The sequence below is a fragment of the Schistocerca serialis genome, chromosome 2 (assembly GCF_023864345.2).
Source record: "Schistocerca serialis cubense isolate TAMUIC-IGC-003099 chromosome 2, iqSchSeri2.2, whole genome shotgun sequence".
NCBI classification, from domain to species: Eukaryota; Metazoa; Arthropoda; class Insecta; order Orthoptera; family Acrididae; genus Schistocerca; species Schistocerca serialis.
The window spans coordinates 579,623,633-579,635,728 of record NC_064639.1 but is presented as its reverse complement, the minus strand read 5'-3'; the positions used below and the strand labels follow the sequence as shown (position 1 = coordinate 579,635,728).

Below are 12,096 nucleotides of genomic sequence, written 5' to 3'. Positions count from 1 at the left end.
CCTAGGGTTGTGATCCTAGCCACACTATGGTGAGAACTGTTCCAGCTCCTACATAAGGGATGTTGGGGGGGGGGGGGGGGGGGTCTCATATACCAAGTTACTTACCCATCAACATGTGTTTTGGCCCATCATTGATGATGACGTTGTACATATTTTCATGGTCTACTATCAGTGTGTACCCAACAAGCAGCACCACCACTCCATGGCCCACACCATAGCACAAGTGGGCACGCATCCACATAGATTTTGCAGGATCTTTCCTTAATTCTTACTGGTTATGGTTGTCAATGCTTTTTCTATGTTTCCATGTGTGATCCTTAGATCTTTGATGACAGCTGCAGCTACAATTCAGGCCATATCCAAAATTTTTTCTATTTAAGGATTGCATCATACACTTGTGATGGACAATGGTCCACAGTTTGTGTCTCAACCCTTCCACGATATCTTCAATCATCAAGGCATTTGTCATGTGGCTCCTTCTCCTTTTCACCTCCACTCTTATGATGATGTGAAAAGTCTCATCATTTCAATTCAATTCAATTTTTATTATCACATAACATGTCTTATACAATCAAAGATTGTGACATAGGTGACTTGTCAGTTTTACACTATATATATTAATACAAAAAATAGACAATAAACTAATAATATATATGGTGTAACATCTTCAGAGAGGTATTTTAATTACAATTATAATGCATTGCTGCCATTCATCAAATCTTCTACACTATAGTAACATTTATCTTTCAGATATTTTTCCAGCTCTCTTTTGGTACCTTTTACATTTGGGTCATCCATATCTTTCCATATTTTATTTACAAATTTCATGCCCATATAGTATGGGGTTTTTTCATATGATTTTAAACGGTGGGTAGGTCACACGTAGCTCGTTCTATATCTAGTATCATACTGATGCAAGAAGAAGTTGCCCTCAAAAAGTTGTGGGTTTCTTTTCGTGAAAGTGAGAGTTTCATAGATGTATATGCTTGGAATGTTCATTAGATCTAGTTTTACAAATAAAGGTTTGCAATGTTGCTTTGGTTTTGCTCCCACCAATGTTCGGATGATTCTTTTTTGTAGTCTAAAAGCTCTAAGTAAATTTGTTTTTTCAGACCCCCAGAAAATTATACTATACCTAATGACTGAAACAAAATATGCATTATATACAGTTTTTCTTACAGCTAAATCAGTAATACTATACAAGATATTCATAATATATACAAGGCTATTCAGTCGACCCGGTATGTTGTCCACATGGTGACTTCATAACAGGTTTTTATTGACTAACACGCCAAGGAATTTGACACAGTCTGCAGTCTCTAATTTTTTGTCCATATACCTTATTTCACTTATAGACTGTGCAGATTGTTTTGTGGTAAAATGAACAATTTTTGTTTTTGTAAAATTTAATGTCAAGTTATTGTTTTTGACCCATGCCTCCACTTCCCCAAGTGTTTGTTCAATATGACGAATTAGGTCTACCTCATTTTTACAACAGACTACAGCTGTTGAGTCATCTGCATAGAGGATAGTATCAGACTGGACCTGACATGGCATATCATTAATATAATACAGAAAAAGCAGTGGCCCTAATATTGAAACTTGTGGAACACCTAATTGAGTGTTTTTCCAGCCAGAGAGAAATTTCTTGCCGTTGATGTTAATAAGTACTCTCTGTTTTCTGTTTGCCAAGTATGATGACATCCAGCTAAGAGATTTGCCTTGAAAACCATAGCGTGCCAATTTTTGGAGAAGCAGGTCATGATTTACTGTGTCGAAGGCTTTAGACAGGTCACAAAAAATGCCTGACACACACATTCTATCATCAAGACATCTGCTGACTTTTGTGACTAATTCATTTATTCCATAGATTGTGTTGTGGCCTTTTCTGAAACCATATTGATTGCCTAAGATAATGCTGTTAGATGAATTGTGATTTTCAATCTGATCACATGCATCTCTTTCAAATATTTTTGAGAAAATTGGTAACAGTGAGACTGGCCTATAGTTGCCCAATTCATCTTGTTTTACTTTTTTATGTATGTGCCGAACTTCTGCATATTTTAATCGATCTGGGAAACATCCCTCATCAAAAGATTGGTTGATTATGAAAGAGAGTGGATATGCAATACTGTGGTGGACTATTTTTATTATTTCAGACCTCATCCCACCCCACAGATTTTGAATTTTTTAGGGACATTATGATTTTGATGACATCTGAGATGGAAACATGAGAAAACTTAAAACATGGGCAATTGCTATTTGTCATATTGGGCTTTGTTTTTGATGGTGAACAGTCACAAAATTTGTTACAGTTTATGAAAAAGTCATTGAATGATTCACAAATGGCACTGGGTTCTGTAACAGCTCTACCATTTATCACTATTTTAGAAGGGCATTTTCTCTCTGCCTCACTGCCAACTTCACTTCTTATAACAGACCAAACAGCTTTTGATTCGTTTTTGGCATTTGAAATGAAGTTATTTTCACAGTACGTTTTGCTAGTTTAACTATTTTGTCAAATGTTTTTTTGTATGTGCTTACATACTGAAGAAATTGAGGGCTTCGATTTACTTTTGCCTCCATATGCAGTCTCCTCTTAGTAGCACTAGACACACTAATTCCTTTTGTTACCCAGGATCTACTTTTTTGGGACCTGGTCCTCACTGTTACAAAAGGGAAGCATTCATTGAATATACCCAAGAATTCAGTTCAAAAGTTATTGTAATGTGGAAGTGTGTTTGCTGACTGTCCACTTGGTTTGGCTTAGTTTTTTGCAAAATACTTCCACATTTTCTTGACTGAAATTCCTACATCTTTTTGTTGTGCAGATTGAATTTTGCTTCGGTAGTGATATAAATAGTGCTTTATGGTCTGATACTCCTAAATCTAGAAGAAACTTTTCTTTTACATAATAATTATAACTACTTACAATATTGTCAATACATGTTGCAGAGGTTGCTGTAATTCTTGTATACTGATCAAAATTGAGATTTAGCCCATTTGTGGCTACCAGGTTCTTTAAGTGTGAAGAAAATTTGTCATCAGTCCATACATCTATGTTGAAGTCAGCACATATAACCACTTTCTTGTACAGTTTCTCACATTTTAATTTATGTAGCAATGTATCAAACTTATCTAAAAATACAGAGCTTATATGGTACCGAGGGGTGCGATATATGCTGATAATTAGTATGTTATACTCTTTAAGTTCTATACAACAACTTTCAAATGTACCTTCTTCATTCAGATGGCTAAAATTCTGTCTGATATCGTAGTCTACCGTGGAATGAACTAGTATGCAAGAGCCTCCATACGCATTGGTCCTACAAAAGCTGGTAGCCAGTTTATAACCTGTAAGTTTATTTAGGAGACTGATATTTTCAGAGTTTAGCCAATTTTCATTAAGGCATATTACTGTCACAGATTGTTTCACACTTTCTAGCAAAATTTCTATATCATAAAGCTTCCTGATCATTTCTTCAGACAGACCTCTGATGTTTAAGTGCATAATGAAATTACTACTACTGCATATATTATTTGGTAGAGGGTCTTTAAAACTAATTTGACTATAAAGTAATGGAACGTTCACCTGAGTGTTGACTGCTTGTTCTGGATTCGTTGAATTGGGCCAAATTTGGAAAGAACTGGCCCCATTCATCAGTTTCCCTGTGTGTGAGCATCTGGATGATGAGTAGGTACAGTTTTCTTGACGATAATTTCAGTCTCTGCTGTATGTTCTGAGGCTGGTTCTGGCACCATCTCATCTTCTGGACGTGATGTTCCTGTTTGAGCTGGCGCTGTGGCTGTGATTTTGTAATTATTTTCCCATTTATCCATTTCCTTGGTCGAAACTGGTTGCATAGCAATTGGTTTTCTTGCAACGTCGTCGTCTTGTTGTATTAATTTCGCTAGCATTTTGCCAACGTATGACTTGCCAGCGTTATTATAATGTAGTCCATGTTTCGTAAACAAATCTCTTGTATCTGGAAGATCAAAAAATGTTACATTTTGTTGGGAGTTGCATATTTTGTAGAACTGTCTGTTTACTTTTGCAAGCTCCAGATTTACGATGGAATTGTCTTGCAGGTCGTATCTGTGAGGCAAGCTAGTAACTATGATGTTCGGAACTTTCAGATCAAGTAATGTAGGTTTTAAACACTGGGTCGCATGTTTGCTCTCATTTCTGTATACATCATTACTTCCACCCATGATTATGATGGCATCATTCTTAGATAGCTCATTAAGTGAGTTGCTGCTCTTAATTATCTCAGTCAAAGGTGCACTGGGTTTCGCCATACCTGTTGCCTTGAATAACGTACTGTATTCATTTATTTTTTCGACAATTTTCTTGGCGTGGCTATCACCAAGTACAACAACTCGATGTTTGATGTTCACTGGTTTATTTTTTGTATTAGATGTTTTCTTGACAGTGCACTCGATTGGAAGTTTCGTCACTGATTTTTGTTCGCCATTGTTCGTTGTCTTATGACAGTCTTCGTCTAGTGCTGTGAATTTGTTTGATAGCGGTATTGCCAGAACTGTACTCACTGTCTGTTTATTTGTTTTTTTCGGCGCACGCCACATTTTTTGCGCAGAATGATGGTTAACAACACTGTCTTGTGGTAGACGATGATCTCACTCTATCTCTTTGTATTTCGTTTCCAGTTCTTGATATTTCTGCCGAAGTTCTTCATATTTCATATTTATAGTCATTAAATCATCTGTAAGCACACTTATTATTTTTTCTTTTGATTTTATCGTGTCCATTACATCGTTTTTCGTGACACTCACAACGCACTGACGGCATGTCCTGTCATGTTCGTCTTTTATATATTTTAGATTCACTTTAACACATTTGTCGTGATACCACAAAACCTGCACTGGATGCATAGGATACCTCTCTTTACCTTTTTTATGCAGATTTTACACACATCACTATCACTTTTTAAGGAAACTGAGACATCATTACAGAACAAAGTTTCATTCGACGTCATCTTTCATCCATATGTTAAAGGTTCAAAGGTGCAAATGGAGAAGTGTGTCGTGGGCTCCTCCACAAAAGATGCCTTGACATGCTTCTTGAGTTCTTATAGATTTTTGCCAGTGGGGGATTGAAGCCCAATGAGTTGCTGTATAGTTGCCAGCCACATACCCTACTGCATCTGCTCATGTCAACATGTCAATGGCCCTCCCCCCCCCCCCCTCCCCCCTCCTTCCAGCACCTGTCATTGTGGCCCTCGTTGCAGTGTTCTTCCACATACAAGCAAACAACATTTGAGAGCATGGACACAAACACAGAAACAATCCAGGTATTGTTACAAGCAGCTGCTGACAATAAGTATGAACACAATATGAGACTGAGTGCTAGCTGCACTGCACTTATAAAGAGGAGGACTCCAGTAGTCATTGTGTCAGATATTATGCTGTGTGCACAAATGATGTGGCCCACTGCAGGTAGCCCCTGATGGCTGTCCCATACAAATGCTGTTTGCAGAGCATTCAAAGTGTATTGCACCAATAGCCTGGTGCCACATGACATATCCGGGTATCATGCGCAGGGTTATAGCACCCCTTCCCCCTGCCTTGTGGAAAGGGTGCTCTGTAGTCTGGGCTCAGAGGTTTGGCCGACAATCATAGAGGATTCCAGTCCTGGTCCACAGCTGCCAAGGAAGCTGCTCCGTATAGTACACATCATGGCCAGCTGTGTCCTCATGCCACAGCAAAGGCCGTGAATCCACTGCCACCAACTCCGCTTCCTCTGTAAGTGCCTGTCCCAGCCTCGTGGGGCATCCCTGGTGCAGTGGTGGTCCCAAGCTCCTTGTGAATGTCACCTCCTCCTGCCTCTCCACATGGGTCCAGCCTCCCTGCGCCTGTTGCCAGGTCTTCCCGTGATGCTCTGCTACCACCAGTGATTCTACTATTGGATGGGCCATCACCTTTGGGTCCTTCAACGTCAGTGTCTCCAGCATCCCTGACCTAGTGGCCATTGCCTTCATTGTTGTCGCATTTCCACCATATCAAGGGACTGGATGTCAAAATGCTGCCAGTGCTGTTGTCATTAGTACTCTCCTATGGTACTTTGCAAGAGAGTGGGCACTGCATGGGTCCACAGCATGCCACTTCCACTCCCACTCACTGGTTCCAGCCAGGAATCTCCCTTTGCTGCCACTGTAATCGCCTGCCACAGACGCCATGGATGTTTCAGCTGTCACCCTGACTCCCACATTGGAGGAGCACTCTTTCCACAAGGCAGGGGGAAGGGGTGCTATAACCCTGTGCATGATACCCGGATATGTCATGTGGCACCAGGCTATTGGTGCAATACACTTTGAATGCTCTGGAAACAGCATTTGTATGGGACAGCCATCAGGGGCTACCTGCAGCGGGCCACATCATTTGTGCACACAGCATAATATCTGACACAATCTCTACTGGAGTCCTCCTCTTTATAAGTGCAGTGCAGCTAGCACTCAGTCTCATATTGTGTTCATACTTATTGTCAGCACCTGCTTGTAACAATACCTGAATTGTTTCTGTGTTTGTGTCCATGCTCTCAAAAGTTGTTTGCTTGTATGTGGAAGAAGAATAAACTTTGGTTCACTGGGGCATGCTGTTGTTTGTCTAAAGTACTATACAATGAAACACTCAGTTTTTATGTTGGCTGATCTAAAAACTGGCAATATGTATCAGTGAAGGCCACTTAGAAAGATAATTTCATATATTTATTGTCATGGGTTAAAATAAAAAGACTCGACACATTTACTTTATATTTGATAAACCTCCAGTTCACCCTTGGTGTCCAAGGGAACATGCCACTTAACAGAGTTTGAAGATGCTTAGCAGCATTTCTTGACCACCAAAAAACAAAAGTTGTAGAGAAACAGGAGGTGAGATGTCAAAAACCACATTGTGTAAGGAATATATACAAAATTTACAAAATCCTAAGCTTCATAATATTACTTATCAAACCAGGGGACTGACCATTTTCTTCCTTGGTTGCACTGATATCCTTCATGTGTGTATTGACTTCTGCAACATAACAATGAAACAGTGGTGGCACTGCATCAAAGCCATCACGTTCCAGTCCTGAAAACGAAAATGGTAATAATTAAGGGACCTGTATTGCTAGTGAAGGATAAATAGACATATAGTTACTGAATGAGAGCAGATTGCCAGTATTTTTGTTTTAATTTACATAACTAACGTTACTAGAAAATTCTGACCAGTATTTCAAATAGCTGTAATTACTAGCTGATCCTTATTCAAGAACGGTAGCAGCCTACATCTCCCAGTACCATTCTGTGAAGGTCTAATGGCCATTGCTGAAAATCACATCAGCATATCATTAGAACATACTATATTTGTCCCCCCCCCCCCCCCTCAATGAACCATGGACCTTGCCTTTGTGGGGAGACTTGCATTCTTCAGCGATACAGATGATTGTACTGTAGGTGCAACCACAAATGGGGGGGTTATCTGTTGAGAGGCCAGACAAATGTGTGGTTCCTAAAGAAGGGCAGCAGCCTTTTCAGTAGTTGCACGGGCAACAGTCTGGATAATTGAGTGATCTGGCCTTGTAACATCAACCAAAAATGGCATTGCTGTGCTGGTACTGCAAATGGCTGAAAGCAAGGGGAAACTGCAGTCATAATTTTTCCCGAGGGCATGCAGCTCTACTGTATGGTTAAATGATGATGGTATCCTTTTGGGTAAAATATTCTGGAGGTAAAATAGTCCCCCCATTCAGATCTCTGGGTAGGGACTATTCAGTAGGACATTGTTATCAGGAGAAACGAAACTGGTGTTCTCTGGATCAAAGCATGGAATGTCAGATTCCATAATCGGGAAGATAGGTTAGAAAATTTAAAAAGGGAAATGAATGGGTTAAAGTTAGATATAGTGGGATTTAGTGAAGTTCAGTGGCAGGACGAACAGGATTTCTAGTCTGGTGAATACAGGGTTATAAATACAAAATCAAATAGGGCTGTAGCCAAGATAGACATGACATGCACACTCACCAATCTGTACAAGTTTATGTACCAACTAGCTCCGCAGATGAGGAGGAGACTGAGTAAATGTATTATGGGATAAAAGACATTATTCAGATAGTTAAGAGAGACGAAAATTTAATAGTGGTAGGGGACTGGAATTTGATAGTAGGAAAAGGAGGAGAAGAAAAAGTAGCAGGTGAATATGGACTGGAGAAAGAAATGAAATAGGAAGCTGCCTGACAGAATTTTGCACAGAATCATAAATGAAGGTTGTGTATGTGGGAGAGACCGGGAGACACCGAAGGTTTCAGATAGACTACATAATGGTAGGACAGAGATTTTGAAACCAGGTTTTAAATTGTAAGACATTTCCAAGGGCAGATGTGGACTCTGACCACAATTTATTGAGTATGAACTGCAAATTAAAACTGAAGAAACTGTAAAAAGGCAGGACTTTAATAGATGGTACCTGAATAAACTGAAAGAACCAGAGGTTGTAGAGAATTTCAGCAGGAGCATTAGGTAATGATTGACGAGAACAAGGGAAAGGAATACAGTAGAAAAAGAATGGATAGCATTGAGAGATGAAATAGTGAGAGCAGCGGAGGACCAGGAGGCATAAAGACTAGTGATAGTATAAATCTTTGGGTACCACTATTGATTTAATCAATGAAAGGAGAAAATATAATAACAAAACAAATTAAGCAGGTGAAAGGGAATACAAACATCTAAAAAAAAAAAAGAGACTGACAGGAAGTGCAAAATGGCTAAGTAGGCAGGTGCTGTCTACAGAGACCTTATGAGAAATGAGAACCAATGAATATCAAGAGCTCAGATGGAAAACCAGTCCTAAGCAAAGAAGGGAAAGCAGAAAGGTGGAAGGAGTATATGGAGGGTCTATACTAGGGAGATGTACTTCAGGGAAATATTATGGAAATGGAAGAGGATGTAGATGAAGATGAGAAGGGAGATAAGATACTGCATGAAAAAATTGACAAAGCACTGAAAGAATTAAGTCGAAACAAGGCCCTGAGAGTAGACAACATTCTGTTAGAGCTACTGATAGCCTTGGGAGAGCCAGCCATGACAAAACTCTTCCATCTGGTGAGCATTATGCATGAAACAGATGAAATACCCTCAGACTTCAAGGAGGATATAATAATACCAATTCCAAAGAAAGTAGATGTTTACAGGTGTGAAAATTACTGAACTATCAGTTAAACAAGTCACAGTTGCAAAATACTGATGTGAATCCTTTACAGAAGAATAGAAAAACTGGTTGAAGTTGATCTCAGGGAAGGTCAGTTTGGAATCTGGAGAAATGTAGGAAGATGCAAGGCAACAAAGACCCCATGTTTACAGCATTTGTAGACTTAGAGAAAGCTTCTGTCAATGTTGACTGGAATACTTGCTTTCAAATTTTGAAGGTGGCAGGGATAAAATACAGGGATCAAAAGGCTATTTACAATATGTACAAAACCAGATGGCAGCTATAAGAGTCGAGGGGCACGAAAGGGAACAGTGGTTGAGAAGGAAGTGATACTGGGTTGCAGCCTCTCCCTGATGTTATTCAATCTGTATATTGAGCAAGCAGTAAAAGAAACAAAAGAAAAATTTGGGGTAGGAATTAAAGTCCAGGGAGAAGAAATAAAGACTCTGAGGTTTGCTGATGACATTGTAATTTTGTCAGAGACAGGAAAGGACCTGGAAGAGCATTTGAATGGAAGGGACAGTTTCTTGAAAGGAGGATATAAGATGAACATCAACAAAAGCAAAACAAGGATAATGGAATGTATTCGAATTAAATCAGGTGACACTGAGGGAATTAGATTAGGGAATGAGACACTTAAAGTAGTAAATGAGTTTTGCTATTTGGGAAGAGATATAACTGATGATGGTCAAAGTAGGGAGGATATAATATGCAGACCAGCAATGGAAAGAAAAGCATTTCTGAAGAAGAGAAATTTGTTAAGATCAAGTATAGATTTAAGTGTCAAGAAGCCCTTTCTGAAAGTATTTGTAACGAGTGTAGCCATGTATGGAAGTGAAATATGGACGATAAACAGTTTAAGTAAGAAGAGAATAGAACCTTTTGGAATGTGCTGCTATGGAAGAATGCTGAAGATTAGGTAGGTAGATCATGTAACTAATGGGGAGGTACTGAACAGAACTGAGGAGAAGTTTGAGGGACAACTTGACTAGAAGAAGAGACTGGTCGGTAGGGCACATTCTGAGGCATCGAGGGATCACCAATTTAGTACTGTGGGGAAGCGTGAGGGGTAAAAATCATAGAGGGAGACCAAGAGATGAATACATTAAACAGATTCAGGAGGATGTAGGTTGCGTTAGTTATTCGGAGGTGAAGAGGCTTGCACAGGATAGAGTAGCATGGAGAGCCGCACTGAACCAGTCTTTGGATGAAGATCACAACAACAATAACATACTATTTGTGCAGAGAATGAAGTTTATGTTACTGTTCTCTTTACTTGAATGTTCAGTGAATCTAGCATTCATTATCAGCCCTGTTTCTGTGATAAACCAACATGCCAGAAGAGGACACAAATAAGCAACATCCCAGAAATAACAGTCTGAGCCACTGGGACCACTGTATTGCACAAACAGTCACAATGAGCCACAGAACAGATCCATATTGTTGTTGCCCAGTGTGTGTGTGTGTGTGTCAGCTGGAATGATGCAAAACAGGGTGGGTTACAGTCATGAGTGTAATTATTACAAGGGCTAACACAAATGAATCACTACTTTGCCATTATGAGATTTTCTGTAAAACAACACTTAAAGGAACTAACAACAATCTATTCTATTCAGCAATGAGACAAGGTTTGGTTTTACAAAAAACTAAATGAATATACATCTGGTGTTTATAGTATGAAGTATAACAGCTTTAGTACATACAGCATTGATATAGATTTTGTTGGAAACTAGGTAGAGAGAACCACAGCCTTCAATGCAGATTTTCAGTGGTGTTCATTAAGGTCACAAATCAAAAAAGGAATGATGATGAGAAGGACAGACTCAGAGAAAGGTCAAAACAACATTTCATGAAATTAAAAGCAAGGGTGGTAACATTAAGAGTGTGATGGGAATTCTACAGTTAAATGCAGAGGAGAGAGCGGATACGTGTAAAGAGTTCACTGAAGGTCTCTATGGCAGTGAAGACTTGTCTAATGATGTGATAGAAGAAGAAACAGGAGTTGATATAGAAAAGATAGGGGATCCAGCATTAGACTCAGAATTTAAAAGAGCTTTGGAAGACTTAAGATCAAATAGCACAATAGGGATGGATAACATTCCATCAAAACTTCTAAAATATTCGGGTATCTACACCTACATCTACATGGATACTCTACAAATCACATTTAAGTGCCTGACAGAGGGTTCATCGAACCACCTTCACAATTCTCTATTATTCCAATCTCAATCTCATACAGCGCGCAGAAATAATGAACACCTATATTTTTCCGTACGAGCTCAGATTTTCCTTATTTTATTGTGGTGATCGTTCCGCCCTATGTAGGTTGGTGTCAACAAAATATTTCGCATTCAGAGGAGAAAGTTGGTGATTGGAATTTCGTGAGAAGGTTCAGTTGCAACAAAAAACGCCTTTCTTTTAATGATTTCCAGCCCAAATCCTGTAATCATTTCTGTGACACTCTCTCCCATATTTGGCGGTAATACAAAACCTGCTGCCTTTCTTTGAACTTTTTCGATGTACTCCATCAGTCCTACAGGGTAAGGATCCCACACCATGCAGCAGTACTCTAAAAGAGGATGGACAAGCGTAGTGTAGGCAGTCTCCTTAGTAGGTCTGTTACATTTTCTAAGTGTCCAGCCAATAAAACACAGCCTTTGGTTAGTCTTCCCAACAACTTTTTCTATGTATTCTTTCCAATTTAAGTTGTTTGTAATTGTAATACCTAGGTATTTAGATGAATTTACGGTTTTTAGATTAGACTGATTTATCACGTAGCTGAAGTTTAACGAGTTCCTTCTAGCACTCATGTGGATGACCTCACACTTTTCATTATTTAGGGTCAACTGCCACTTTTTGCACCATTCAGATATTTTTTTCTAAATCATTTTG

General features: G+C 39.2%; 1 protein-coding gene across 5 annotated transcripts in view; it reads right to left on the bottom strand.

Moving 5' to 3' along the window:
- The window catches only part of LOC126457588 (thialysine N-epsilon-acetyltransferase-like), a 142,098-nt gene that overhangs the window by 66,687 nt on the left and 63,315 nt on the right, over positions 1–12,096 (bottom strand). For all 5 annotated transcript variants that reach the window (XR_007585491.1, XM_050094019.1, XM_050094022.1 and 2 more), the window contains one exon: positions 6,985–7,089. Coding sequence is in view for 4 of the 5 variants with exons in the window: in XM_050094019.1 (XP_049949976.1) it covers positions 6,985–7,089 (105 nt within the window). In the remaining variant the exon portion in view is untranslated. The remainder of the gene's footprint in view (positions 1–6,984; positions 7,090–12,096) is intronic.